This window comes from Schistocerca americana, chromosome X, assembly GCF_021461395.2.
Source record: "Schistocerca americana isolate TAMUIC-IGC-003095 chromosome X, iqSchAmer2.1, whole genome shotgun sequence".
NCBI lineage: Eukaryota > Metazoa > Arthropoda > Insecta > Orthoptera > Acrididae > Schistocerca > Schistocerca americana.
This window is the reverse complement of record NC_060130.1, coordinates 162,981,857-163,005,442: the sequence shown is the minus strand read 5'-3', so window position 1 is coordinate 163,005,442 and position 23,586 is coordinate 162,981,857. Positions and strand designations below refer to the sequence as shown.

At 41.8% G+C, this 23,586-nt stretch overlaps 1 protein-coding gene across 1 annotated transcript in view; it reads left to right on the top strand.

The window, feature by feature from the left end:
* Window positions 1-23,586, top strand: part of LOC124555884 — a 242,730-nt gene that overhangs the window by 208,176 nt on the left and 10,968 nt on the right. The window contains exon 21 of the mRNA XM_047129945.1: window positions 19,934-20,232. Within this exon, the coding sequence (XP_046985901.1) occupies window positions 19,934-20,232 (299 nt within the window). The remainder of the gene's footprint in view (window positions 1-19,933; window positions 20,233-23,586) is intronic.

Genomic DNA, 23,586 nt, shown 5'->3' with positions numbered 1-23,586 from the left:
TCGAATACTTATCTTTTATTCTTTGATGTGAATACAGCATTCTTGATGAGACATTTCATACGATAACTATCAAACTATGTAAGGCTAATGGCGCCTTGCTAGGTCGTAGCCATGAACTTAGCTGAAGGCTATTCTAACTGTCTCTCGGCAAATGAGAGAAAGGCTTCGTCAGTGTAGTCGCTAGCAAAGTCGTCGTACAACTGGGGCGAGTGCTAGTCCGTATCTCGAGACCTGCCTTGTGGTGGCGCTCGGTCTGCGATCACACAGTGGCGACATGCGGGTCCGACATGTACTAAATGGACCGCGGCCAATTTAAGTTACCACCTAGCAAGTGTGGTGTCTGGCGGTGACACCACACAAAACATAGTGACAGAAAGAGAAGGCATAGGGGACGTAAGTAAAGTAGAACAACAAGAGAATCATTTGAAAAGTTTTTGTCTCCAGAAATTGTCACCATCATAATAAAGCATACCAATGAAGAGGCATTGAGGCAGAAAATATCCAAGACACACAGACTTGAATTCATGGCATATGTAGGGCTACTTATTATGGGGAACGAAAACAACAGTAAGTCATCTGTTACAGATTTATGGTCCTACACTTTAGGAAGATTTGTTTATACTGCTACCATGAGCCGAACCAGATTCCAGCAGCTTACTAAAATAGTAAGATTTGATGACTGAGAGTCGCAAAGCGATTGCAGAAAACGTGGTAAGTTTGCTGCAATACGAGAAGTTTTTGATAAAATGAATGAATTACTGCCAAAATATTATTCTTTTGGGATGCACACTGTTATTGATGAAATGTTGTTATTGTTCTGTGGCAGGTGTCTGTTCAAAATCTTCTTGAAGGAAAAACCCGGTAAATACAATATACTTATACACATGCTCACAGCGCTAAAACTACACTCATGCTCATACACTCCTGGAAATTGAAATAAGAACACCGTGAATTCATTGTCCCAGGAAGGGGAAACTTTATTGACACATTCCTGGGGTCAGATACATCACATGATCACACTGACAGAACCACAGGCACATAGACACAGGCAACAGAGCATGCACAATGTCGGCACTAGTACAGTGTATATCCACCTTTCGCAGCAATGCAGGCTGCTATTCTCCCATGGAGACGATCGTAGAGATGCTGGATGTAGTCCTGTGGAACGGCTTGCCATGCCATTTCCACCTGGCGCCTCAGTTGGACCAGCGTTCGTGCTGGACGTGCAGACCGCGTGAGACGACGCTTCATCCAGTCCCAAACATGCTCAATGGGGGACAGATCCGGAGATCTTGCTGGCCAGGGTAGTTGACTTACACCTTCTAGAGCACGTTGGGTGGCACGGGATACATGCGGACGTGCATTGTCCTGTTGGAACAGCAAGTTCCCTTGCCGGTCTAGGAATGGTAGAACGATGGGTTCGATGACGGTTTGGATGTACCGTGCACTATTCAGTGTCCCCTCGACCATCACCAGTGGTGTACGGCCAGTGTAGGAGATCGCTCCCCACACCATGATGCCGGGTGTTGGCCCTGTGTGCCTCGGTCGTATGCAGTCCTGATTGTGGCGCTCACCTGCACGGCGCCAAACACGCATACGACCATCATTGGCACCAAGGCAGAAGCGACTCTCATCGCTGAAGACGACACGTCTCCATTCTTCCCTCCATTCACGCCTGCCGCGACACCACTGGAGGCGGGCTGCACGATGTTGGGGCGTGAGCGGAAGACGGCCTAACGGTGTGCGGGACCGTAGCCCAGCTTCATGGAGACGGTTGCGAATGGTCCTCGCCGATACCCCAGGAGCAACAGTGTCCCTAATTTGCTGGGAAGTGGCGGTGCGGTCCCCTACGGCACTGCGTAGGATCCTACGGTCTTGGCGTGCATCCGTGCGTCGCTGCGGTCCGGTCCCAGGTCGACGGGCACGTGCACCTTCCGCCGACCACTGGCGACAACATCGATGTACTGTGGAGACCTCACGCCCCACGTGTTAAGCAATTCGGCGGTACGTCCACCCGGCCTCCCGCATGCCCACTATACGCCCTCGCTCAAAGTCCGTCAACTGCACATACGGTTCACGTCCACGCTGTCACGGCATGCTACCAGTGTTAAAGACTGCGATGGAGCTCTGTATGCCACGGCAAACTGGCTGACACTGACGGCGGCAGTGCACAAATGCTGCGCAGCTAGCGCCATTCGACGGCCAACACCGCGGTTCCTGGTGTGTCCGCTGTGCCGTGCGTGTGATCATTGCTTGTACAGCCCTCTCGCAGTGTCCGGAGCAAGTATGGTGGGTCTGACACACCGGTGTCAATGTGTTCTTTTTTCCATTTCCAGGAGTGTAGATTAAGGATAATTGCAGAATGTGGTGCTACACAATGTGGCACTACACAAAACTGGCACTAATAGCATAGGCACATAGGGAACACACATGGCACAGACCTGTAAGTCCACGGTATTGGTGATAAGATGAGAAAACCGTCCCGAAACATGTGCTACAAAACGCCACTGTTTCCTGCCCATGAATTGCGAGTGTTAAGGTTCTAGTTGAAAAATTTGGGGACAGCTTTCTGCTCACTTGGCCACAGTTTACAGGCACTGGTTTGAAAGGCAATGGCACATTAAGGCTCCCATCTTTTGAAGATTTAGTCCAACAGATCATTGACTGGGATAATTTTTGAAAATCACGTAGAATACATCTTTACATTTTCACATGTATGCACATTTTTATTCAGGTTTCTCTTTTGCTACTGCAGCCTGAATCACAGTGTCCAATGACTAATTCTTACAAGGGAACCTCCCCATCGCACCCCCCTCACATTTAGTTATAAGTTGGCACAGTGGATAGGCCTTGATAAACTGAACACAGATAAAGTGAGAAAACAGGAAGAAGTTGTGTGGAACTGTGAAAAAATAAGCAAAATATACAAACTGAGTAGTCAATGGGCCACATAAGCACCATAATGGACTATGAGAGATTAGGAGTGCCGTGGTCCTGTGGTAGCACGAGCAGCTGGAAAACGAGAGGTTCTTGGTTCAAGTCTTCCCTCGACTGAAAATTTTACTTTCTTTATTTTTGCATAGTTATTATCTGTCCATTCGTTCATTGACATCTCTGTTCACTGTAATAAGTTTAGTGTCTGTGTTTTGTGACCGCATCGCAAAACCGTGCGATTAGTAGACGAAAGGACGTGCCTCTCCAATGGTAACAGAAAACATTTGTCGCAAGGTCATAGGTCAACCGATTCCTCCACAGGAAAACACATCTGATATATTCTATACGACGCTGGTGACAGCATGTGCGTCACATGACAGGAATATATTGTCGACCCACCTAACTTGTACACTTGGCGAATGGGTAAAAAGATTCTTCTACCTTGCCCGATTTAGGTTTTCTTGTGGATGTGATAATCACTCCCAAAAAAGTGATGAAAACATAAGAGTTTGTCACATAAACTGAAAATAAAAAATTAAACTTTTCACTCGATAGAAGATTTGAACCTAGGACCTTTCGTTCCGCAGCTGCTCATGTTACCACGAGACCACAGCGCTCCTGTGTTCCTATCGTCCTTAGTGTTGCCTATCTTCCCTTGAACTACTCAGTTTGTATATTTTGCTTATTTTTTCACAGTTCCACACAACTTCTTCCTGTTTTCGCAATTGATCTGTGTTCAGTTTTTCAAGGCCTATCCACTGTGCCAACTTATAACTAAATCTGAGGGGGGTCCGATGGGGAGGTTCCCTTGTTAGTAAGGGCGACTCACTCAGTTGTCACATGGTGTACAGGGAGTTTGGAAGGGTGAGCAGTTTTCTACCATAAATGGATACAGGCTGCACGGATGAGAGTCAGAATCCAGACTGTACCTGAGGCTGAAATTCTTATTACCTGAGTTTGTGATGGTAAATTACTGTGTAATTGTTGCACATGCTGAAGCAGCTATTAGCTCATCCAGATGGTTAAGGAGGTTGGGTGCTAAGGTACTGTTTACGAAGTTCAAATTTTGGGGGAGGTAATATATCTGGTTTCTCAGGCCAGTGTAATAGAGGACATGTTATGTTTAAAATTGTAGTTCCTGTTATGATAGCTAGAAGATAGAAAGTTGGTCTTGAACTATCACATATTGTACTGTTTACCAATATGCTGCCACCTTGCAGCTTCAACCATTCTGTACCCTTAGGTCATCCCTGCTTGTAACAATTCGCAATAACTGCTGTTGGATTGTATAAGCGACTTGCTTTTTAGAAATAGGGTTGTGGTGCCAGAATGGGCATATGGTGGCTTGCTCTTGCTGGCAACGCCAAAGCTCACATAGCAATATTAGCACATGGTTTTCCCGCCTTGCTTCCCATGCTGTTCTTCATGGGCCTTGTGTTTTCGCTGGTGGCCTTTTGAATTTTTCTCTTCTAATAGCATGATAAATTTGGTCATTGTAGTGGATGGCTTATCGTGGTTATTGTTCGCTGTAGAGATATTGAGAGTACTGGTAGCCTTGAAAGTTTTACTTACTCTATGTTTAATGTCTCTGAAATTTTTAATAAGGCTATTGGTAAATCATATTTCTACTCCTCAATACCTTTTGTTCTGAGGACCCATTGTCATTGTAAGGATCTAGTGTTTGTGAAGCTGTAAAACTTGTTTGTGATTTGACAGTATATTACCATAGATAAAAAAACCTGACCCCCCCCCCCCCTTGCAAAAAAAAAAAAAACAAAAAAAAACCCCTACATATTGATTTTGCCAAAAGCACACAAGTGATTCTTGGTGTTGTCGCTCTCAGGGGCACTCTTGGTTGCTCTCTGTGAGAGGCACCCCTGTGCATCTTTGTGAATCGCAGCTCGATTGCATAGCACAACACAGAACTGTATGCTGTAGTGCTGTTGTGCAGGTTGCCTATCACAGTTGCTGACTTGAACAAATTTTTACAGTCTCCCATCTGACCTGGTATGGGCGAATTGTATAGTACACATACCAGGTATTGCTGCTTGATGCTGGGAACCAGACTAGCACATGTAGGCAAGCACATTCGGTGCCAGCTTGGACTATCACAGGGTGGTAACATAGTGATAGGGTTTTCCTGTCTGGAGGATTAATAAACTCTAGCATAACTGGTATCTCTTCATGTGCTTTATGTAGCCCATCCACAAACTTTCAGGGATTTTAGAATTGTATGCCGCTGCTACATAAACCAACGAAGAATCCCAATCATTGCTATAGCTATTTGCATAGTGGCTTAGAATTTTCCCTCTCATTTGATGTACACATTCAGTTCTTCTGTTAGCCTGTGAGTTTAAAGAGATCATCTCAGTTTGTGAATAAGCAACAAATGGCATAACTTCTTCAGCAATGCTAACATAAATTTGGTGCCCTGATATGTGATTTTGTTTCCAGAATACCAAACTGTAGTAACCAATTACGCATCACTACGTTTCTACTGTGGCAGTTTGCCGGTTCTGGATAGCAACCATCCACATGTAATGTGTAAAATGATCTACAATTGATGAAGGTTTCTCGGGCTGCCAGCCGGATGGTAGTGTTGATTTTTCATGACGTTACGGGAAGTGTCATACTGCCCATCTTCTGGCGAAGTGTCGAGATTCACAGAGAGTGGGATATTTGTATGTGCGGTCACTCCCCTCCATTATACCTTGGGAGGCTGTGGTGGACCAGCAGCATGCGCGTGGTGGTGGGGGTAGCCGCCCCGGCGTCCGTGTTAGGTTACATGCTGCAGTCGGTCCGTTCCCACAGATAGGCTGGTAATGTCCTTGCCAGTTGTAGTGTGTGTGAGGTCATGCTATTCCTGCAAACCCTTGGATGAATTTGCTATAATAGTTTGATGATCCCTAAAAGACTGCAATTCCTTGCCTGCCTGAAGAGGTGTTGGAAAACTCCATACAGTGTTTACCAGTCTTGAACCTATTCTCATTTCGTCTTGGCTTATTAAATGCCAAAGTAATTCACTTCTTTGGCACAAAATGACACTTATATATGATAAGAGTTAGTTGTGCTTAGTGCAATTGCTGAAAAATGTCCCTCAACCAATGCACATCCCCTTTCATATTCCTAGCAAACACAACAATATCATCCAGATACGCCATACACTATTTCGGCTTTAGTCCCTTCAAAAACTGTCCAACTACTGTTGAAACATCACTTGTGCATTTCTTAGACCAAATGACATTTTCCAATGAGGTACTGAATAAATGCAGTTTTTGGTTGGTCCTTGAGTACTATTCCTAGTTGATGGTAGCCACTTATTAGATCCATAGTGGAAATATACGTACAGTTTCCCAAGTTATCAAGGGCTTCTGTTATATTTGGTTGGATACTCGCCTGTAATCGTACGACTCTTGAGGTATCTGTAGATGCTGCAGAACTGATACTGCTTCATTCCGTCAAGAACGTTTGTTGAGTACTATCACCACAGTTGCACCCTCTAGGCTGGTACTTGCCTTAATGATACCATTGCATAATTATTTGTTAATGAATTTCTCTATTACCAATTTTAGGTGAAGGGGCACCCTGTATGGCTTAAAGTACACAGGTGGTCGATTCCTAAATTGGAGCCTGTGCTTCGTCATTGGGATTGGTGGTAAAGGGCCATGAACTTTAAATAGATCATCTAATTCTAGCAGTAACTTCTCCATAAGAAGTCCCTCCATTCTTTCTTAATGCTTCACCCTTTCATGTAATGCAGTTATACTGGCAGCTTGGTCGTGGATATGGTCCGAACGTATCCATCTAGATCAGCTTTGTCTAGAACATCTAAATTAGCAACCAATAATTCCATAGACAAACTGATGATGCCATCAGTACCAAAATTATTGAAATCACTGGGCACTTCTGGTTCGCCACCCATCTCCTGTATGCATACAGTGCTTCTGTACACAAAACAGTGTGCTTCATGTAGCTCATAATTTTCCACCAATGGTTCCACCACACAAAATATGTTTACAGATAGTTCTGTTTCTACATTTGCTCATTGTAGTTTCCCTATGCCTTGCTGTACTTTATCATACAGATTGGTGTTCAGTGGCCGTGCACATGTTTTAACTGATTCATGGGTCACGAGTGGCAACCCTTGTGGCAGTATGTCATCGACAGAAGTTTTCAAAGATTGAACAATGTTTCCATGAGTTATACAATATGTTGTCCAAGGTCAGTTTTAGTATGATGCTTATACAGGAAACATGGCCCTAGGATCACGCAGTACCTTTCACCTACATGGGAAAAACTTCCATAGTTTCCTGGAATTGCTTTGATTCCACCTGAAAATTTAAACACTGGTGAACCTAGCAACTACACTTTGTTACCATTGACTCCCCATACGTCTATAGCATAGAAGGTTTAACTGCATGTTTCCCGTGAGGTCCTGAGTTGTCTCACATGTGAGCTCCTGAGTGTAACAAAAATATATGCTCCCTACCATTTGACAATGTTGACTGGAATACTCTCTTTCAAATTCTAAAGGCGGCACGGGTAAAATACAGGGAACGAAAGGCTATTTACAATTTGTACAGAAACCAGATGGCAGTTACAAGAGTCGAAGGGCATGAAAGGGAAGCAGCGGTTGGGAAGGGAGTGAGACAGGGTTGTAGCCTCTCCCCAATGTTATTCAATCTGTATATTGAGCAAGCAGTAAAGGAAACAAAAGAAAAATTCAGAGTGGGTATAAAAATACATGGAGAAGAAATAAAAACTTTGAGGTTCGTCGATGACATTGTAATTCTGTCAGAGACAGCAAAGGACTTGGAACAGCAGTTGAACGGAATGGACAGTGTCTTGAAAGGAGGATATAAGATGAACATCAACAAAAGCAAAACGAGGATAATGGAATGTAGTCGAATTAAGTCGGGTGATGCTGAGGGAATTAGATTAGGAAATGAGACACTTAAAGTAGTAAAGGAGTTTTGCTATTTGGGGAGCAAAATAACTGATGATGGTCAAAGTAGAGAGGATATAAAATGTAGACTAGCAATGGCAAGGAAATCGTTTCTGAAGAAGAGAAATTTGTTAACATCGAGGTTAGATTTAAGTGTCAGGAAGTCGTTTCTGAAAGTATTTGTATGGAGTGTAGCCATGTATGGAAGTGAAACATGGATGATAAATAGTTTGGACAAGAAGAGAATAGAAGCTTTCGAAATGTGGTGCTACAGAAGAATGCTGAAGATTAGATGGGTAGATCACACAACTAATGAGGAGGTATTGATTAGAATTGGGGAGAAGAGGAGTTTGTGGCACAACTTGACAAGAAGAAAGGACTGGTTGGTAGGACATGTTCTGAGGCATCAAGGGATCACAAATTTAGCTTTGGAGGGCAGCGTGGAGGGTAAAAATCGTAGACGGAGACCAAGAGATGAATACACTAAGCAGATTCAGAAGGATGTAGGTTGCAGTAGGTACTGGGAGATGAAGAAGCTTGCACAGGATAGAGTAGCATGGAGAGCTGCATCGAACCAGTCTCTGGACTGAAGACCACAACAACAACAAACAACAACCATTTACCATGCTGGTCAAGCAACATTCTGCTTGACATAGATTATGCAGCATTAAAATTCACTGGGAGTACTGCTCGGCAGACTCTGAGCTGAATACTCATATTCCGCCCTTTACTGTTATGCCCTTTACTTCTACACTACTGGCCATTAAAATTGCTACACCAAGAAGAAATGCAGATGATAAACGGGTATTCATTGGACAAATATATTATACTAGAACTGACATGTGATTACATTTTCACGCAATTTGAGTGCATAGAGCCTGAGAAATCAGTACCCAGAACAACCACCTCTGGCCGTAATAATGGCCTTGATACACCTGGGCATTGAGTTCGACAGGCTTGGGTGGCGTGCACAGGTACAGCTGCCCATGCAGCTTCAACACGATACCACAGTTCATCAAGAGTAGTAACTGGCGTATTGTGACGAGCCAGTTGCTCGACCACCATTGACCAGACGTTTTCTGTTGGTGAGAGATCTGGAGAATGTGCTGTCCAGGGCAGCAGTCGAACATTTTCTGTATCCAGAAAGGCCCGTAGAGGACCTGCAACATGCGGTCGTGCATTATCCTGCTGAAATGTAGGGTTTCGCAGGGATCAAATGAAGGGTAGGGCCACGGGTCGTAACACATCTGAAATGTAATGTCCACTGTTCAAAGTGCCGTCAGTGCGAACAAGAGGTGACAGAGACGTGTATCCAATGGCGCCCCATACCATCACGCCGGGTGATACGCCAGTATGGCGATGACGAATACACACTTCCAATGTACGTTCACTGCAACGTCGCCAAACACTGATGCGACCATCATGATGCTAAACAGAACCTGGATTCGTCTGAAAAAATGATGTTTTGCCATTCGTGGACCCAGGTTTGTCGTTGAGTACACCATCGCAGGTGCTCCTGTCTGTGATGCAGCGCCAAGGGTAACCGCAGCCTTTGTCTCCAAGCTGATAGTCCATGCTGCTGCAAACATCGTTGAACTGTTCGTGCAGATGGTTATTGTCTTGCAAACGTCCCCATCTGTTGACTCAGGGATTGAGACGTGGCTGCACGATCCGTTACAGCCATGCGGATAAGATGCTTATCACCTCGACTGCTAGTGATACGAGGCTGTTGGGATCCAGCACCGCGTTCTGTATTACCCTCCTGAACCCACCGATTCTATATTCTGCTAACAGTCATTGGATCTCGACCAACGTGAGCAGCAATGTCGCGATACGATAAACCGCAATCGCAAAAGGCTACAATCCGACCTTTATCAAAGTCGGAAACATGATGGTACGCATTTCTCCTCCTTACATGAGGCATCACAACAACGTTTCACCTGGCAACGCCATTCAACTGCTGTTTGTGTGTGAGAAATTGGTTGGAAACTTTCCTCATGTCAGCACGTTGTAGTTTTTGCCATTGGCGCCAACATTGTGTGAATGCTCTGAACAGCTAATCATTTGCATATCACAGCATCTTCTTCCTGTGGGTTAAATTTCACATCTGTAGCACGTCATCTTCATGGTGTAGCAATTTTAATGGCCACCAGTGTATACTCTCACTCTTCCATACCTATTACAGTGAGACTGACAACAGTTTTTTTGTATGTAGCCTACCGTATTTACTCGAATCTAAGCCGCACTGTTTTTCCGGTTTTTGTAATCCAAAAAACCGCCTGCGGCTTAGAATCGAGTGCAAAGTAAGCGGAAGCTCTGAAAAATGTTGGTAGGTGCTGCCACAACTAACTTCTGCCTTCGAATATGTGTAGCGCTGCACAGGCATGCTTTGCAGGCACAAAGATAAATACTGGCGCCAAAACCTCTGCGTCAGTAAAAAAAATTTTAAAGAAAGGTGGAAGACAAGCTTTTTTCTCCGCCCCGAGTTTCAACCACTTCATTTTCATACATTATCCAACGAAGCAAATACAATTTCCGTATTGTTCATCTTTGAATGTAGCAGCATTTCAATGTACTACGAAAATCTGACTGGCAAGACTGGGATGTTTCTCAATAGGCCAACTCTACGTTCTGAATTTTTTCCTACCTGTGAGAAGAGATGGTTGCTAATAGGAACTTCTATGAATTGTGAATCACACGCAGTATTCTCTTCATCATAAGAATAATACGAATATAAACATTTTACCATGCATTCTTTCGTATTTGCTGCTATCTCATTTAAATCCTGTCTGTAATAAGCTACGAAACTAGAGTGAGACAACAACAAACGCGGAAGAATATACATATCATGTCATGTTTATATTCGTATTCTTATGCCTAATAGTGATACAGTCAGAATTGAAGCATGGCAATTGACTAGATTTTTAAATCTAAGATGAGTAATTTCTGTGCAGAATATAATGTACTAAAGAGGCGTCTGCAAAGATTTTCAAACAGAGAAAAATTTTCGCCAAACTCTCGTTCAGAACATCTTCTATCATACGCAGTCTACTATTTGGTTCTTGTTGATAATTATCAAAGAAAGCAGCAGCGTAGTAACAACAAATAGCAGTCTCTTGCCATTGTTTCCATAATGAGACGATTCCTCTCTTTTTAAAATTGTAAGCGGCGGCAGGGCGCACAAAAGCAAGCCATGCCGCGAGCGGCGACAGGCCGTAAACTCATTATCAGAATGCGATAAACAATGTATGACAGTACAGTAATGCATTTTCAGCTTAGTGACGTAAACACCTATAACAAAGAGAACGGCACTTATCAGATCAAAGAAAAATAAGCAATCGATTCAAACCAGACGAAGCACATGAAAAAGGAAGGGTACCCGTATAAATACGGACGGAGCGACTGACGCATAGCAATGGCTACCTGGTACAGCTTAACTGCTAAGCTTACGACTCGAACCAAACTACTGTAGCTGTATCGTCATTTATTCGACCTAAATTGTGTCTCATATTACAATGGACCAACTTTGTTTCGATTTGGAGGTGTGGCCTAAAACTTTTCTCTCCTCTTGAATTTCGAGTCTCAAACTTCAGGTGCGGCTTAGATTGGGGAAAATTTTTTTTCCTTGATTTCGAGTCTCATTTTTCAGGTGCGGCTTAGATTCGAGTAAATACGGTAAACATCTACATTGATAGCACTTAACATCAGTAGAAGAGGCAGTACATTAGGTGGTAGTTACCATAGAAATGCGTCTAATGCTCTCTGTTCCACATCCGGAAGAACAATCTTATTTGTTTTGTCACTCTGTGTTAATTCATAAGTTTTAATGTTTGTTTTCTGTATCATAGCTGCAAAATTCTTACCTATTCACTGTGATTCTGCGACATTCCATTTAACTGTTCGCGATAGTATCTACAGCAATTCTCTCTCTTCCATTGCTGCACCACACCTTGCCATATTAGTCCATTGAACAATTGAGCATTTTGTAGGTCCTCATGCTGCATTACATAACTTTTCATGTCTCCTGCCAAACATGACTTGGTCATTTGCAGCAGCTGTTCATCTGTCCTAGATCCCGGCTTTGTAGCTGTCAACAGCTTTTCTACAATTGATAATATATCCTCTCCTAAATAACATTATGGCACTCTCAGAAGGTGCTACATCCAGAGCTGCCTGAAATGCCATAGACATCAGAAGCAGCAGCAACTCTCTCGAGAACAGCAATTGCAGCTGCAGCTTAAGTGCAGGGTGACACTTCATTTTCCTCCTCAGAAGATGACAGTAAAGCAGTATTTTTCTCTTCTGCATCATCAGCAGAATTGATGACTCGTTCTTCAACAGTACAGTTTTCGTTGTCTGCCAGCATCCATTCTTCCAGATTTGCAGTGCAAGAGGGTACCAACTGGTGTAAGCCTGTCGAAGAACAACATCAGAATCCAAAGTTGTATTTGCATTATGAGTAAGTTCAGATGCTGCATCATCATTTTCCTCTTCAGTCTGTGCTGCATTATCAGTCACTGTCCAGGCCTTCTTAAAACATTAGTTATGGTGTTTGTTGTAACTTCATCCCAAGCAGCAGAGATTTTGAGGACAGGTTGCAGTACATTCCAATGTGGAAAGGTTTTCTTGTAGTCTGATTGAATTAATGGCAGCCTTAACAAGAAGGTGCTGTAATTATGCTTCATAGAGGTGATTATTTCTCCAGTGACTGTAGACAGCTTGTAGTGTTAGGTGGTATGAATACAACTTCTAAATTCAGAAGTTCCAGGTCATCGAACTGATGTGCCAGGCAGTGGTCCAAAGTTGCCAAAATACTTCTCTACCTCACAGCCATTTGTTGTTGAACTTTTAAGAGCCAGCTGTGGGAGGGAGTCTGGTCATCCAAGCTTCATTGTTGTTCTCATAGTGGCGTACCAGATTGAACAGATTGACACATTTTTTAAAAAATGTGGATTTTTGTATTTTTCAATCATTAATGGTTTGAGCTTATGAGAACCATCTCAATTACAACACAAGACCACCACCAGTCTCTCTTTCCTGCGTTTGCCTCTTGACAATTTTTTCACCCTTGATACATTGTGTTTGTGCCGGCTTCATCCATATTAAATAAATACAGATACAAATGACAGAGCTTGGATTAAAATTCCCGCACCCTCTCATTGGCATCTTCCTCATTTCATCAATGTGTTTTCCCACAAACATTTACAATATACATTTTATGCCTCTTCTGAAAATGCCATAGCCAGCCCTCAGAGCACACAAACCCTTTTTTGTGGGCGATTTCACGAGCATTTTCTTGAAGCATGGGGCCAGATGACAGAATTTGCTGTGAGTACATGTGTTGGAATAATTCAAACAGTGAATCGTTCATGGTTGGCTGTCCTCATGCACTTGCTATTGCTGCAAAATGAATAGCTTGCCAGACTCTCCTCTATTTTCTGTCTTGAAATAGACTTTGAGATTTGAAAGTGTCTGCGACATGTGTTTTAGTCTTCCCTTCACTATTGATTACATGTAGAATTTGATGCTTTTGTGTTAACATCAGAGAATTAAGAGCTTGTTGGTAGCATTAAGAGCTCGTTTCTATTTCAGCACCATATTGTGTGAGATAGGAGGGGGGGGGAATTGGATTTCACTGTTCGTAATAATCAGAGACAGACAGATCTCTGCATTGTTGTACATTTCACTCTCTTTGTAATCTACCAACCAACCCTGTCTTCCCCTTCCCTTGTGTCTTACACTGTGGTAATGACATGAGCAGCAATCAAGCGATTGTGCCATTGTTGTGAAATTACAATACAACAAGCTATTGAGGAAAAGTATGTGAAACACAATGCACTACATATGTATGTATTTATTTGGTTTAGGTAAAGAATGAGATGTGGAACATGTAATGTGGGGGGTCAAATTTTAGTTTGTAGGACGAATTATCTGAAATTTTGTTTGTCATATTGGGAAATAGTGAGGGTCTACTACATATTCCATTTTGTACAGCAAACTTGAACTGGAAGAAGGATATTACTGACAGATGCTCAAACAGTCAAGTTCGGCTACTTTTGCTCTTTGTGTAATTACTAGTCTTGGAAACAAACGAATCAGCCTCTTGACATAGTCTGCATTTTTCCACTTAATAAAGTCTTGCAGAACAATTGTCTGGTGTAACTCGTCACTTACAAAGAAAGTATTGAGTGCACAAAAATATATGGTGTTTCTCTGCAGTTGTATAGGTACCTCATCAAGGAGTCAGTCATTTTAGCTGCACCATCACAGTACATATATTCACTAATGAAATTCGTCTCTCATAATTTTTCACAATTTGAGAAGAATAGTGATGTCCACACCTATATTGCTAGATGAAAATATGACTTTTATTGGCCATTGTTAAAGCTGTCAGTGGCTCACAAGTTCAAGATGAGCAATAGAAAGTTTGGTCATTTGCCTGATAACATAAAATGTCTGACAAGTAGCAAAGCAAGTTTTAAACCTAACTTAAAATAATTTCTCGTGGAGAACTGTTCCTATTCCGTGGACTAATGTCTATTAAAAGCTTTTAAGTATAGTTACCTGAATAGGACTAAAATATAATATGTTCATTAATGTTAACATTAACCATGTATATGTATCCTGTAAAATGATTAATTCCAAATAATTTCAGCGGAAGATATCACTGAAATGATCTATGGAACATGTAAGCAACTAAACCACCCATTATGTTGCTTGAATCTGCTGTTTGCTTCTGATGCCAGTTGTAGAGGAGTCAAGATGGCTCTAGTATTTATTGATGTTGTTACAGGTTGCAGAGGTGTTGCAGTATGGCTGCCAGGGCACTACATACATAGAGCCAAGTGGGTTGGCTGTCAGTGCTTGCTTAGCTCAGCATGCAGCAGCAAGTGGCAGCCAGGATACAGAGTTGGCAGGCCAGAGAGACACACCGTTGTGTAGAAGCCAAGTCAGTTCCTTGCTGGTCACGTAGAGCTGGGGGGGGGGGGGGGGGGGCGGTCAGGCCCAAGTAAGGGGCAGAAATAAAGCCCTCCACACCAATCAGGGCCTTATTACTGAACACACACTAATATCTCAACAGACAGGCAACAGGCACATCATGGCAACAAACTGTGAAATAATCCAGTCACACCGTTTGATGCATATGTGTGACCAGCAAGCAGTGTGTGGGGGGCCCAATGTAGAAGGCACCCAATCGTGTTTTCGAACCAAGGACCCCCGACATAGGATGCAGCAGCCTGAGGATGGAAGCATTCAGTATTAGAGTGCCCACATGCAGGGCAGGCAGCAACTCAGCAGTAAGTCAGGTGCAGATGGTACCTAAGCATAGGCTGTGAACCATCTACCCTCTGGTGCATGCCTTTGAGTTGGTTCAAGTCAGCCAGCAGATGGCTTCTGATAGAAAGTACCATTGCAGCTCCTGGCAGCATCAGGACCAGGTGTACCTCAGACCTGCAGCTAGTGGAGGCAGTGTCTTGTTGTAGTTGGGCTGGATGACCCACATCAGGTCAATGACTGGCATGGAGTACTTCTCAGAGCTGGAGTGGATGGTACTTACAGCAGCTTGTCCCGCACTGTTGTGACAGGACATCATTTTTGACTGCATAGACCACAGAAGTGGTGCAGTGCTGGGTTCAGACATGAAGTAAACCACGCCACTACTGCAACAATCTGGCCCTTGTACTACGTGGCGTTGACAATGTACCAGCCTCGGCAGGAGACAGAGAGTCTAGTCATGTGGGGGGGGGGGGGGGGGGGGTCAGGCCCAAGTAAGGATTGAACATCGTTTGTGATCAGAATATTTATTGAACAATGTATGGTTGAAAGAGCAATTAAATCAATTCAGAAAAAATTACTTGTGAGCTTACAACACCGTTACACTGATCCAAATTGTACTGTTAAAAACACAGGAAACCGAAAATGTTGCACATCGTAATGAAAATTTATGTTCAAAGACAACAAATAAGCTTTTCACTTAACTATGACATTTATGGAAGCAAATACTTTCAAAAACCAACTTCACAGAAGCGAAGCAGTTGTTGCAGTTCCTTGAGAATTCATTGCTTATCACTAAGTTTCTGTTCCTATAATGAGATACCATGTAATTATGGGGACACACAAATTTTTATTAGTACAAGCTTAAGTGACAGAAGAACGATGAAAAAATTTAATACAGTATCGGTGCTTCAAAGCAACAGCTACAACAAGAAGAATTTGTATAACAAACAATTTAGCAATTCACCTGATCGTATTTTCTGACAGCCAGTTACTGATTTACAGTTGCTTGGTATCACAGAATGTTGTACAAGACTACTGACCAAAGGAATGAAAACTTAATAAAACCATGACCTTAAAAATTTACATTCAGTTTCCCAAACACACACACACATATATATATATATATATATATATATATATATATATATATATATATATATATATATATATATATATATATTTTAACTGCTGGTATTGTCTGGCAAGAAAAATGACCTTTAAGTTTAGGAAATAATCAAATCATAAACTTAACCCGTTGACCATGAAACTAAACACAATATGGCTATCAGCATAATTACACACCCACATACCAGTAGAAAGGGGCAGAAATAAAGCCCTCCACACCAATCAGGGCCTTATTGCTGAACACACACTAATATCTCAACAAAGAGATAAAAAGATTCGCTTACCGACCGCAATTCAGTTTCAAAACGGCACATCTGGCATAACGGTAGCAAGGGAACACCACATAGGACAGAAAATCGACAACATTTGAATGGATGCACACAACTGGGAAACAAATTTCGATTACATTCACAGACAGTATCTTAAATACCAAGAAATTGGCACGAATCCTTTTCCCCAAAATTAACAACTTAACTAGCAAGCATCAAAGCCACTCACAGCAGTGAATGAGGTAACTTATGCCAAAGTCCACAAAGCTGTCGTATATAACAAGGTAAAAACACAGTATGTTATAATTATAGAAAATTGCTGGTACAATAAGCAGTTGGTACAAACACATGAAGGTCTCTTGAACTCACATTCAACGTACCTATGACCAGAGCTTAAGCAAACAGGAAGATTGAACTGGTATTTTTGTATTTCTAATTGCCGTGAAGGTGGGTAAGGCACATAAGCAGACAGGCAACGCACTGGGAAAGACATTGGAAAGGAACATTTTGCAAATCTCACACAGTCCCCAAATTCATTCAACAGGCTTAAATACCAAACTTCTGCAGTAGGAGTAGCTTCAGCCGCCTCTTGTTCTCCGGAGCCTGTAGGATTTAAGCTTATTGTCGGACATGTGATGCCAAGTCCAGTTGTCCAACAGAGAAATCACACAGCCCAAATCACAACACACTGTGCCTGAAGAGCCCTTCCTTCTCCGTCACCTGCCTCTGTCTGACTCACTCCTCACACTGCCACTTGATTATGTCAATACGGCACACACTTCGATACAGGTAAAGATGGCATGGGGCAGATGTACCATGACCTATCAACACGGTATGGATCAGACTATTTTTGTGTTTATTTTAATGTCCAAATTTTGTAAATCTTACATGAAAGTATTGCAATTTTAATGCACACTTTCTCTTGTATAATTATAGGTTTCATATCAATATAAGAAATTCAGCAACTGGATCATATCTCGAATCAGTACACACAGCACAATCTTATCAAATAGGTAAAACAGTTGTTTGATTTTTGGAGAAAAATTCAATGGTACACCACTTTTAACAGTTACTTATTATAAACCCATTATCAGATTTTGCAGACATATGAGAATAATGTCATCTCATTTTTAGGTGTCATAAAAAATTCAGAAACTGTTTACATGTTACAAATGTGAATCTTCATCTAACAAACATGTGATCTTGTGCACATTTCAACACTGTCACATCATATTAATATTTACAAACTCAACAAATGTGAAATAGTGTTACATTTCCCATAGTGCATGTTCTTTTCTACGTATTATACAAAAGGACAATTTAGAAAATGACAACTTCTGTTGGTTAATGTGAAAAGTATGTATTACATGGGGCTGTCTTATTAAGGAACTGTCTTTAGCTCTTTGCGAGAGAGTCGTCGTCTTTTTCTTTTGCCTTTATCTCGTACCTACACAGGGTTGGCGTGGTTATCAGATTTGGCATTGCTACGAGGTTGGCTGGATGCCCTTCATGTTGCCACAAAATTTTCCTGTCATTTTTATCAAGGCTTGCATTTATATACATTGCATGCAAGGAAATCTCTTGCGAAAATGCAGGAATTGTAGATGTGTACTACTTGATTATTGGCAGTGTTATACATACCTAAGGGCTGCACACAGCCACACTTCTTTTCAACATGTAGATATATTTCTTATCAAAACAGCTTTCGTAACTATTTGGAAATCCAGTAATGTTTGATAATTTAATAGATAAACATATAAGGATGTCTTAACTAGTTACAATAAAGGCATACCTTGGTTAACAATATTTCAGTTGCTGAACGAGGTAGCACTCTCTTTCTCCATCCTTCCCCAGTGTGAACTTGGACCTGATCTGTAATTGTCAGTAGGACAATGTATAGTGCTGCTTTCTACAACTAGACTCTCACTTTTTAAAGCACTTTATATTCAAAGTTAATGATCATGTGTTTGCCATTTTTTGTGCTTATGTCAACATATCCAAGAATTAAAGAAATGAGGGTGTGCTGAAAAGTAATACCTCTGAATTTTCATGTTAAAATTTAAAGCTGTTTAAATAAAGCAAACTTTATTAACATTCTACATCTTTGTTCTTCATGTCCTCTGCCGCTAGAGGTCTCTGAATTTTAACTTAAAACATGATGGTGTATAACAAAGCTGCTGGTACGTGAGAAACAGCGTGCTGTAATAAAGGTTCGAATTCAAAGCTTTTCTCTGCACATGAAACACCCTTTCCTTTAGCAAGACAATGCCAGACCACATATGAGCATTGCAGTGTCTGCAACAGTCCGACACACTGCATTCACTGTCATTGATCATTCTCCATCCAGTCCCAACTTGGTCCCATCTGATTTTCATCTGTTTTTCATCTGTTTGCAAAACTTAAAGAACACCTTCGAGGACTTCGATTTGATAATGATGAAGCAATGCAAGAATACGTGAGATTGTGGCTCCATCAACAATGTTAAACATTATACAGTGACAGTATCAACAAACTAGTCTCCTGTTGTCGGGGAAAAGCTTTTGTCGCCAGGGTGACTATGTTGTGAATTAAATATGTAGACGCAAAGAATACTGATGTAGAATATTAACATCATTTGTTTTATTTAAAATCTTTTAAGAATTTTCACATAAAACCCCTCACAGCCGTGCCTCGCCACCCGCCCCTCACAGCTGTGCCTCGCCACCCGCCCCTCACAGCTGTGCCTCGCCACCCGCCCCTCACAGCTGTGCCTCGCCACCCGCCCCTCACAGCCGCGCCTCGCCACCCGCCCCTCACAGCCGCGCCTCGCCACCCGCCCCTCACAGCCACGCCTCGCCACCCGCCCCTCACAGCCGCCCCTCACCACCCGACCCTCGCTACCCCGCCCCCCACAGCTGCGCCTTGCCACCCACTCCTCACAGCTGCGCCTCGCCACCCACCCCTCACAGCCGCGCCTCATCACCTACCCCCTCCCCTTCCCTCTCCGTTATGCCTCGCCACGTGCCCCCTCCTCTCCCCTCCCCTCTCCGCTATGCTTCACCACATGCCCCTCCTCTTTCCCTACCTGCTATTACTTGCCACCTGCCCAATCCCAGACACATCTCTGTACCCATCCCAGTTGGTGGCCATAGCAAGGGGATTGTGGGGTAGTTGTGTCGGGGAGGGGACTGTTGGGGTGGTGTATTTAACAGTGAGTACTTGTTCTTGATCAGTCATTGAGGGATTTTTCTTAATTCTGGTTGTGATTTTCTCCCTGGTTTGTAATATGAAGCCTGTTGTAATGACTACCATATAAATATTGCAATTGTAAATTTCGTGGAGTAAATTTAATTAATGTTCTCAAGGAACATAAAGTTATCTCTTTCTATATTTTGTTCCACAGGAATTTTCGCAGCCCTGTTTGCACTGGTTCTAATTTCATCAGTGTGCTACTTCAAAAGGGAAGTTGCTGACATTGTAGTCAGTGTGTATAGTGAGGCTGCAGTTTCAGCAATGCTTGTGGGAATTGTATTTTCTCTAATTCTGTACAGAAGAGGTGGTAAATTGCCTATCTCCTATCTTAATCCATATGGATCAAAAGGCTTTATGTGGTATGACTTCTGGATGGGACGAGAAGTTACTCCTCGTATTGGAAAATTCAATGTAAAGCTCATCCTTCATCGATTTTCCATAATTATTGTGGTAAGTAAATATTATTTTTGCAGCAAATGTGATACTATAACTTCATTATGAGATCATTTCTGTGTATGTGACGTAAAGAAATTAAAAGGCAAACAGAAAAGCATCAACTTCATGCCAAGGTGACCCACCTCTGGCCAATGCGGTTTATCCCCAGTGACAAGATAAATCTTGATTGTAGGTATATGTTTTGATCTTGTTAATTGAATAAATTATCTTCAACATTTGTTCTGGTACCATGATGTACGTGTAAAGAAATTTGCACAGTACTTCAAAATGGGATTAACATCATATCTATGTTTGTGTCAACTTTTATTGTCGTTTGAGGGAGGTGTGGGATCAGGATCTCCAGAAAGGTCCCAGCTTAATGTTCCTACTCTGAAGAGTGTTGTGTGTCCTGTCTAAATATGGAATCTGACTCCAAATATCTTGTATCTGTTGAATAAAAATAAATGTCATGTTCAACAAATATGATAAAATAAATATTAACATTATATTATGGGTGCCTGGGCATGGCCTATGATTCTGTAGACTATAGCCCAGCTGCATGGCTGAACCTGTGTGAGCTATTTGCCTACGCTGGCTGCAGATGCCTGTTTGCCCATATGTTGGTTGAATAGTGTCTGGACAAATTAGAGCACAATAATACGCACAAAAACACTTACAGGCACTAGAAAATATACTGTTAACAGTAAAGGAAATCTATGGATTGAAATAAGAACCACAAAATATCTTTATTTACTTTAAAGCTGTTGCATTACATGGCACTTCAGCAAAATATAACAAAGTTTATGTCACACTTATGAATACCATCTCATTTCTGGAACTTATTCAAAGTCTTTCATGTCTCTCTCCATACATATTTCCCTGTTGTAGAATGCTTCAGTATTACCTGACTGGAATTTTTGCTGTGGTGAAAGTTCATGTGGTATGGTAAGCGTATTATACCATCTTCCTGTTATGGTGTTAGAACTTCTAGGATTCATTAAGCTGCTATCCAAAGCCAGCTGGAACATCCACAGCTTATCTGTGGGTTCCTGAGGACACACGCACAGTAGCAGTCACTGACAGAAAGTCCTGTGCTACATCATTTCCACTTTGTGTAGATCACCTCCTTCCAAATTTCAGGGATACCAGCTGCTTTGCTTCTCATTAATGAAACTGAGCTATTACACTGTTGCCAAAAAGAGAATTGTCATACTTAACTTCACAAGCTGCATCAGTAAAGGGCTCTCATGCAAAGTGGACACCTTAAAACAAACATCAGAGGGCACACACAGTTGTACAGACAAGTGATTTCGAACTGACCATAATTATGAATCTTGTGGACATGGATTTGTCGTATGGTGTCATTTTAGTTTGAACATGGTATGTTATTTGTTGAATGAATGTGTTGATCACACCAAGTGACCACAACTTAAGATGACCACCATTTTGTTTGCATGACCATAATGGCAGTATAGTATTAGTTCAATTCTGAAACATTGCAGCTGGTGCAGATGTGTTTGATGGTTGAACATTGTCTTACTGCAAACTGCATTGGTAATATGTGTTGTCCACATAGGCATTGTCACCAGAATGGTTGAGGAGTCTTGGTTTAACATATCCGATTGTGATGGCCACATATGAATGAAATGCTGCCACAGTGATTGCAATCCTGCAAATGATGTGGGACATCACTGGATGCAACTTGAGTTCTCATTTTGTACATCTCAAGTGCAATCTAAAGAATAACTAGTAAATCAACTATGTTTTTGAAGTAGAAGACTTACACCTCCAGCAGACAACTCAGGAGCCTGTATTTCAACAGGACAAGGCTTGGATTCTTATAATGAGAAATGTGGAAGCCATACTAGAAGAAAGATGTGTACCACTCCTTCTCTGGTTTGCACATTTGCGTGACATGTCACCCCTGAACATGTATGGAATGTGGTTGGTTGGTGACCTTTTGTGGTTTTCTAAGACTGGTGGAACTTCACGGAGTAGAGTACAAACTCTGAGTAAGGAGGTTCCTCAGTATCCAGGTGCTGTTTTGTGCAATGTCAAAGTGTTTAGAAGCATCACTGGGAAGCTTGATGTCGTACTAAATTCAACAACCCCGAGTTTATGTACAGTTGTGTTACCTTAGAGATTTATCTTCTACTATCAGTTTTAGTGTAATGTAATCATATTGCCATAGCAGTGTTATCATCTTCAATAAATAATCATCAAGATATTTCTTTATTTATGAGCCAAACAAGCAAAGTATTTTATTCTTTTTTCTGGCAATCAAATCTTCATATTGCCACAATTGTACCACAGATTGCTCATCTCTTACGTAATGTTTTATTCCAGTATTTTAAGTGCTATATTTAAAACTACTTTATCTTTTGAGATATGAGTGCTATCTGCTCTGTATTACACACATTTTTCTTGCATTGTCATATCGCAGTCAGTTTATCCTCACAATTGTTCAGTTAGTAGTGGTTTGCTTCATTGCCTTTTGTCAGCGGTGGACTGCCTGATATTTTTTTGCATTTGGTCTTCAACTCCACATTTTCCAATCTCTAAGTATTATAAAAATGTGTGTGTGTGTGGGGGGAGGGGGGTCCATTTGTGTTTTCCCCATCTCCTCCTGAACCAGTGGACCAATCCAACTGAACTTGGTACACATGTCTTTTACTGTCAGGCAACAATTGCAGTGAATGTAAGACCCATAGTTCAGGTGATACAACGTGGCGATCAGTGAGGTGGGTGAAAAAGAGCTGCATCATTCATGAAGTTTTAATGCATTTATTCTTTAGTGCTAAGACACTCCTACAGTTGAGTCAACTTGAGGAAATCCCTGACAACTGGCACCGCTTTTGACATCTTTCAATCGTGAAGCGGAGACGGCTGCAGGCAAAAATTGTAGCCATCTACAAAGCTATGAAGAGGCATTGTCATAGAGACTGTTACAAAATCACTTTGTAGACACGTGAAGCAGCAGTGACCAGCGTACAGAAACTGTTCGGGATCGTGTTCCTTAATCTGGATACTGTTCCTACAAATTTGTACATCGTGCATATTTCTTTACATGACTGTTTGATAATTTACAAAGCGTTTTCATGAATACATAGTAATAAATTTTTTAAAAATACTGTACTTCAAACACAGCTCATTTTTTGTATTCATTTCTAATAGAAAATTGGCAAAATGAATACCCGAGCAATGCAGCTAGGTTTCTCAGCTAGTTTTAGAAATAAAGAAAATTGATTAGTGTAGAGACACTTCTCTATATGATTCATACCTAGAAAAGAGCAAACAAAATTCTCAAAGTAGTTAGGGTTTTAGGATGTCAATGTGGACTGTGATGTGAGAATTAGTAGAAAAATCCTT